Raw genomic sequence first — 8,392 nt, forward strand, 5'->3', positions numbered from 1 at the left:
ACATGTTACCGGAGAAGGAAGGATTCGAGCGAGTGTTGGGCATGGCCTGGTTACAAGAAGATGACGTCTTTTTATTTTCGCTGCAATCTTGTGATAAAGTACGAAGCCTGCTAGAAAGTGATCAAGCTCCTACGAAAAGAGAAATGCTGCGACTGGTCATGAGTATATATGATCCCTTAGGACTGGTGGCATCGTTTGTAATCCAAGGAAAGATTCTAATACAAGAAGTCTGGCGAACCGAGACCGATTGGGACAGCCGAATTCCAAACGAACTTGCTGCAACTTGGTCGCAGTGGATAGCTGTGCTGAAGAAGCTGGGTGAATTGCGTATACCTCGGTGCTATTTCCCGGGGTATGAGCCGAAAAGCCTTGAAACCCTAGAGCTACACGTGTTCGTCGATGCAAGCGCTCAAGCCTTCGCAGCAGTAGCATACTTTCGAATCATTGATCGAGGCCAGATCAGGGTAGCACTTGTTGCTTCGAAGACGAAGGTCGCGCCGCTTCGAGGACTTTCTATTCCTCGACTGGAATTAATGGCGGCGTTGCTAGGAGCTCGGTTGCGGAAAACTATCGAGGAAAACCATTCGCTGAAGGTCCAGAAAACTTACTTCTGGAGTGATTCATCTACAGTTTGTTCGTGGATCAAGTCGGATACACGACGATACCGCCAGTTTGTCGCCTTTAGGGTCGACGAGATATTGAACCTTTCATGTCTAGAAGAATGGCGATGGATTTCAACGAAAATCAACGTGGCGGATGAAGCAACGAAGTGGGGCAAAGGACCTTCATACAACATAGACAGTCGCTGGTTCCAGGGACCAGAATTTCTCTACAACAGCGAAGAACATTGGTTGAAGATTCCGGATGAAGGTATCGATGAAAGTGATAAGGAGCTACGGGAAGCGTATGTGTGCAGCCACCTAGTTAGACAACCATTGGTGAATACTGAAAGGTTTTCGCGGTTCGACAGAATGCTGCGCTCAGTGGCGTATGTTCATCACTTCGTGGATAGTCTACGGTCAGCGAAAAGGAAGGAAAAACCTGCTGATGTTATGGGGCTGACTAGTGCGGAAATTCAGAAAGCGGAAAGGACGTTATGGATGCTAGCGCAGGCGGATGCGTTTCCGGACGAAGTCGCAATCCTCAAGCAAAACTTGGAACGTTGCCGAGGAAGCCAGAAGTCAGTGGGATCGTCCAGTTGTCTTGCGAAACTTTCACCATTCGCTGATGATTTCGGAGTGCTGCGAGTAGGCAGTAGGGGCGCAGAAGCTCATGTACTGACCTTTGATGCTAAATTTCCCGTCATTCTGCCAAGAAATCATCGGGTCACCGAGTTGCTGCTAGATTTCTATCACCGGAAATATGGTCATGCCAATGATGAAACCATCGTCAACGAGGTACGTCAGAAGTTCCATGTGCCACGCCTGCGAGTCGAAACACGTTTAACCAGGAAACGCTGCATGTGGTGCCGCATACACAAAGCAATGCCTGTGGCTCCAAAAATGGGACCGCTTCCAGCTGTACGGTTAGAACCAGATGTTCGCCCGTTCACCTATGTGGGCGTTGATCTTTTTGGCCCATATTTGGTGAAAGTCGGACGGAGCGCAGCTAAACGATGGGTGTGCCTTTTTACCTGTCTTACGATCAGGGCTATTCATCTAGAGGTAGTAGCTAGTCTGTCTACCGACGCGTTTAAGAAGGCAGTTAGAAGGTTTATAGCCCGGAGGGGATCCCCACTGGAAATCTACTCCGACAATGGGACTAACTTTGTAGGAGCAAGCCGGGAACTGCTAGATGAAATCAACAGAATCTACACTGATCTGGGAAGCACCTTCACAAATGGTAACACTCAGTGGCGGTTCAATCCCCCCGCAGCTCCTCACATGGGGGGCTGCTGGGAACGTATGGTTCGCTCTGTCAAATCAGCACTACGAGCGATTCCTATAGAGCGAAAACTGGATGACGAATCGTTTGCGACCGTGCTTGCTGAGGCAGAAAGTATGGTCAACTCTCGACCATTAACGTTCATCCCTTTGGAAACGGCGGACCAGGAATCGCTGACCCCGAATCACTTTTTGTTGCTAAGCTCAAATGGTGTTCGCGAACCTGAAAAGTATCCAACAGATGTAGGTACGGCGTTACGAAGTAGCTGGAATATGGTTAAGCACACACTGGACAATTTTTGGCGGCGTTGGGTATTGGAATATTTGCCAACCATTATCCGCCGGACGAAGTGGTTTAAGGACGTAAGACCGATTCAGGTGGGCGATCTGGTCCTCGTGGTGGACGAAACCGTCAGGAACAGATGGATACGTGGACGAGTGATCCGGACTATTCCGGGCAAGGACGGCGTGACACGGCAAGCAGAGGTGAAGACTATAGGAGGAATCCTTAAACGGCCCGCTACGAAGTTGGCTGTGCTAGACGTCGGAATACCTGGTGACGCTGAACCGGAAGTCCAGACGACACGGGGGGGAGGATGTTCACCGCATCAGCCCATCGTATCGAACAACCCTACGGTGAGCCATTGTGAGCCACTACCTAGGCCCAACGGCTTGACTGACATGAGTAAAGATGATATGCAAAATTGAAAGCACTGGAAATTGAGACTTTGTTTTGGATCTACAGTGAAATACTAGTGATTTGAGGTGTGGTAAATTAAATATAATATTATTTAAGTAAAGAGGTTAATTGAAATCTTGTTTGTAGAATTAGGAAACATATCTTGTCTCTGTTTGCGAATTGGTTAAAGTGAACTCAGTCGGAGACTAAAATGTGAGTACACACATTGAAATAGTAACCTGAACTTGATTGTAATAAAAACATTATTTATAGCTTTGAGCTGAACATACTCGAAACAACGAGTTTCTGCTACGAGAACTCCGAAAGAATCTCTTCGCAACACCAAATCCAATCCAAATCCAATCCAAATCCAATCCAAATCCAATCCAAATCCAATCCAAATCCAATCCAAATCCAATCCAAATCCAATCCAAATCCAATCCAAATCCAATCCAAATCCAATCCAAATTCAATCCAAATCCAATCCAAATCCAATCCAAATCCAATCCAAATCCAATCCAAATCTAATCCAAATCCAATCCAAATCCAATCCAAATCCAATCCAAATCCAATCCAAATCCAATCCAAATCCAATCCAAATCCAATCCAAATCCAATCCAAATCCAATCCAAATCCAATCCAAATCCAATCCAAATCCAATCCAAATCCAATCCAAATCCAATCCAAATCCAATCCAAATCCAATCCAAATCCAATCCAAATCCAATCCAAATCCAATCCAAATCCAATCCAAATCTAATCCAAATCCAATCCAAATCCAATCCAAATCCAATCCAAATCCAATCCAAATCCAATCCAAATCCAATCCAAATCCAATCCAAATCCAATCCAAATCCAATCCAAATCCAATCCAAATCTAATCAAAATCTAATCAAAATCCAATCCAAATCTAATCAAAATTCAATCCCAATCCAAATTCAATGAATATCCAATCCATATCCAATCCATTTCCAATCCAAATCCAATCCAAATCCAATCCAAATCCAATCCGAATACAATCCAAATCCAATCCAAATCCAATCCAAATCCAATCCAAATCCAATCCAAATCCAATCCAAATCCAATCCAAATCCAATCCAAATCCAATCCAAATCCAATCCAAATCCAATCCAAATCCAATCCAAATCCAAATCCAAATCCAAATCCAATCCGAATCCAATCCAAATCCAATCCAAATCCAATCCAAATCCAATCCAAATCCAATCCAAATCCAGTCCAAATCCAATCAAAATTCAATCCAAATCCATTCCAAATCCAATCCAAATTCAATCCAAATCCAATCCAAATCCAATCCAAATCCAATCCAAATCCAATCCAAATCCAATCCAAATTCAATCCAAATCCAATCCTATTCCAATCCAAATCCTATCCAAATACAATCTATACCCAGTCCAAATCCAAACCAAATCCAATCCATTTTCAGACCAAATCCAATCCAAATCCAATCCAAATCCAATCCAAATCCAATCCAAATCCAATCCAAATCCAATCCAAATCCAATAAAAATCCAATCCAAATCCAATCCAAATCCAATCCAAATCCAATCCAAATCCAATCCAAATCCATTCCAAATCCATTCCAAATCCAATCCAAATCCAATCCAAATCCAATCCAAATCCAATCCAAATTCAATCAAAATCCAATCCAAATCCAATCCAAATCCAATCCAAATCTAATCAAAATCTAATCAAAATCCAATCCAAATCTAATCAAAATCTAATCAAAATCCAATCCCAATCCAATCCAAATTCAATGAATATCCAATCCATATCCAATCCATTTCCAATCCAAATCCAATCCAAGTCCAATCCAATTCCAATCCAAAACCAATTCATCTCTCTCTCTCTCTCTCTTCTTGGCGTAACGTCCTCACTGGGACAAAGCCTGCTTCTCAGCTTAGTGTTCTATGAGCACTTCCACAGTTATTAACTGAGAGCTTCCTCTGCCAATGACCATTTTGCATGCGTATATCGTGTGGCAGGCACGAAGATACTCTATGCCCAAGGAAGTCAAGGAAATTTCCTTTACGAAAAGATCCTGGACCGACCGGGAATCGAACCCGTCACCCTCAGCATGGTCATGCTGAATACCCGTGCGTTTACCGCCTCGGCTATATGGGCCCTTACCAATTCATATCCAATTCATATCCAATTCTAAATCCAATCATAAATTAAAACATCATAATTTCATCAAATCGACTGAAGTTGCAAATGCAAATACTAATTTTTCCTTATTTTCTCTCCATTTTTACAGAGTTGGCGATCGGAATACACGTGACTAATGGGACAGTAAATCCGAACCGAAATCGCAACCGTACCATCACCACCGCTAGTTGAGGAGGTCACATTTGTGTGACCTCAAACGGACTTCACGCCGTTGTTTAGAAAAGGAAAAAAATCCTACCATGGGTTCTCCGACACCTGTTCACACAAACACATCGACACTCACACACTACTCATCTTCATCTGGTCCGAGCGCCCATCCCAGGCTCGAACACACGCAGCTGTATAAGTTTGATATTAGTACAATTTTAGGATTTTTAGCGAAATCCACAGAACTCGCTCTTGAACGGCGCACGTTCGCCGCATTTCCGTACACGCCCACTATTATCTTCCTCAAAACTTCCGGCCACCACCCTTAACCCATCCCAAATGATGTAATTACCTAACTGTGCTGATTTATCGCCCGTCGCGCTTTGTCGGTGCATCCTTCCTCGGCTGACAAGCGCAGTCTCCTAGCTAATCAATCGCGCTCGAGCCCCTCACCGGTAATTGAACTTTTTGGCACTGACGAATGGATGGCGTTGCTGTGCTGCCGCGAAACCGCGTATTCACCGTTTTGCTCCATCCATCTTGACAGGAAATAAGTGCGGTGCAGATCGCAAATCGCGATACGCATAAACCGTCACACTTCCACGGTAGACTGGCACAGTGGTTCTCAATCTGTTTCTTTCTTTTTATTTTTTTTTTAATTTATTTTTTATTTTTTTTTAAGGTTTTGTTCCCTTTTGAGAAAGACTTCTAAAGGAACTCACTCACTGGGTTTTTTCCTTCTTCTAAAATTTAAGTTAAAAAAATAATAATGATAACTTGTTTTATTCCGGGTCACTTGTTTTGAGACCACACTCAGAGAAAAGTTCATCTCAAATGTTGAAGAATTCTAATTTATGTAAACTTCTCAGCAATTTGAAATTGTCTTTCAAAACGATTCAAAATTAATGAAAAATAGTTGTGACTGAACTGCTTCGAAAAGTGTCGGCATATCTTCTTCTTCTTTCTGGCTCGACGATCCAACTGGAAAGTGGCCTGTTTCTCTTTAACTTAGTGTTCTTTGAGCATCTCCACAGTTATTAATTGAAGGGCTTTCTTTGCCTGCCATTGCATGAATATGTACATTGTGAGGCAAATACAATGATATTATAGGAAAACCTTACCAGTATTTGACAACTACACTGAAAAAAGATTTCATGCATTTCTTATTTGTTTATCTAGGTATCAGACCAGATACCAAACTTTTTAAGTAAAACAAGGGTAAACCACTGTTTCAGCTCATAGAGCTAATCACGGCTTAAGTGAAACCTATCCAACGTCTGATGGAAAGCCGTTTATCTGTTCGTTAGCGCCAACCGCGAAAAAGAATCCCAATCTGTCAAAACAGGAGCAGAAATTCGCACTTATCAGCTCGCTGAGATCGCTTACATTACGCGCTTTTGATGGAAGAGTTATGACTCCCTCCCGTCTTCGTTCCCACCTTCCCATTCTCATCTCCCTTACCCCCACAACAAGGCACACTTCCTGGTCTCATCAAGCTCATCAACCACGCCACTTTTAAACCCATGAAAAAAGAGAAAAAAAAACAAAAAAAAATAGCGAAGGAAGAGTGTTTGTAACATATAGATAAACCACCAGCAACCCACCGACAGAGGTTTAAAAAAAAAAATACAAAAGCGACCCGTGGCTCCGCGCCACGGCTCGCTGGGTTCGCTGTCAAAAAGTGCAAAGATTTAGATAGTTTAGATTCATCCTAGGTTCATTGTCGCTCGCTCGTGTCGTCGGTCGCGTCAAGCTAGCGAGCGAGCGAAAGAAGTTTTTATTTTATTAAATTTTATTTTATTGTCTAATATTATGGAACTGTATTAATATTATTGCCCAACACATTACTATTATTGTCATCTGTTGTAGCTCGAAATTGCATTAGTTAGCACAAATTGAGGCAGAGAGGTAGGGACGAAGAAGATGCAACAGAAGAAGTAGTCAGAGAATGTTGCATGAAAAAAAAAACTGAAAATTGTATAAAATAATTGAATAGAAATAAGCACAAACTGAAACGATTTATAATGAACATACAAAACACAAAAATCGAGGAAAAACACAATGGAAAACGTTGTAATCAAAAATACTACCTGTACAAAGTGTATATTTAATGTTTGGATGGACAAATAGCTACATAGTGCGATGTAAATACCAACTAAATAAAGAAATAACTATATGAATGGATACAACCCTTAATGTATAGACTCAGCGCTCAATATGGAACACAAAATATCGGATTTTAAACAACAGACCTACTGAATACACAGAGAAAATTCTCAACAACAACAAAAACACACTTTAAAAAACAAAACAAACCTAAAACAGTATGAAAAAAATAAAAATAAAACATTTCTTCTAGTGCATCAGTTTTCAAAAACAAAACAAAACAAAAAATGGGAATATGACATCTTCTGTAATTGGAATGTGAACCCACTGCCATAATGAAAAAAAAATAAAGAATTATTTAAATAATTGTTGTGATCTATTGTGATAAGGAGGCATACACACACATAAATAAAATCTGAAAAATCAGTGAATGAAAAAAAAAATCTTATCGTCCCCCTAGTGGGATTCGTTTTCGATTCGAAAGGTGAGATATCACATGCTTCAATCCCCACGATGAGACTTCACTTTGATCTTTAACCACTCAACCTAATTTACAGCTCTATTGTCCACTAGGGCACTGCGTGAGCGATTCCAATAGGCAGCTGCACTTACACTTTCTACATCGCCTAAATGTATTCTATTCTGATTCTGCTGTATCTAACTGGTTGCCTTTGCGCTGCTGTCACTTTTCTACCCTATCCATGATAGAATGACCAGCATGAGGATGATGATGTTTGGCTCTTGTTCCTTTGCCAGTCCGATTGGGGGTCCATTATGAGTTGCCGTTAGCCGATATCCAAGTATCCGGGTCCGTTAGAGCATATCCTCAGAAGAGGGTCAGATATAAGCCACTCTCGGGGGGAAGAGCAACTGACGAAAAATTGCGCAAATGCCGGGCTGGGATCGAACTCATGACCATCCACGTCTGTTTGTCTGTGATCACTGGTTTAACACATGTGAATTGTGTGACATGGCGACCGTAACACGGCATTGACGGTCGCCATGTAAGATTGAAAATTTTCCGATAATCGCATCTTTTTTCTCCTTTTTTGTGCGAGACCGAAAACGACTTTGCACTCACTCGTGTAATATAATGTTTAAATTGAAGAATCCTTTGATTATTCTTTTCACACAACATCCAAAGCTTTTCTAAAATTCTCCAATTTTGGTTTAACCCTCCTAAGATGTTACGCTTTTCGCACCACGATGATGACAGCGTGCCTGTCTGGGTCATATTGACCCCAACATCCTACTAGGGTTAATAATATCTGAAAGAATACTGTCGTGCCTTTACGAATCGACTCTCATAAAACTTTGTAGAGGCCAAAAGCTATCTGATTTATAGTTAGGTATTATGGCAGGCGACGCGTCGTTACTGCTCTGTTTCGATGG

At 41.7% G+C, this 8,392-nt stretch overlaps 1 protein-coding gene across 2 annotated transcripts in view; it reads left to right on the top strand.

The window, feature by feature from the left end:
• The window catches only part of LOC115267361 (GATA-binding factor C), an 88,110-nt gene extending 81,170 nt beyond the window's left edge, over nucleotides 1-6,940 (top strand). For both annotated transcript variants that reach the window (XM_029874331.2, XM_029874332.2), the window contains exon 7: nucleotides 4,836-6,940. In XM_029874331.2, coding sequence (XP_029730191.2) covers nucleotides 4,836-4,859 — 24 coding nt within the window. In that variant the 3' untranslated portion in view covers nucleotides 4,860-6,940. The remainder of the gene's footprint in view (nucleotides 1-4,835) is intronic.
• The last annotated feature ends 1,452 nt before the right edge of the window (nucleotides 6,941-8,392 follow it).

The sequence above is a fragment of the Aedes albopictus genome, chromosome 1, assembly GCF_035046485.1.
Source record: "Aedes albopictus strain Foshan chromosome 1, AalbF5, whole genome shotgun sequence".
NCBI classification, from domain to species: Eukaryota; Metazoa; Arthropoda; class Insecta; order Diptera; family Culicidae; genus Aedes; species Aedes albopictus.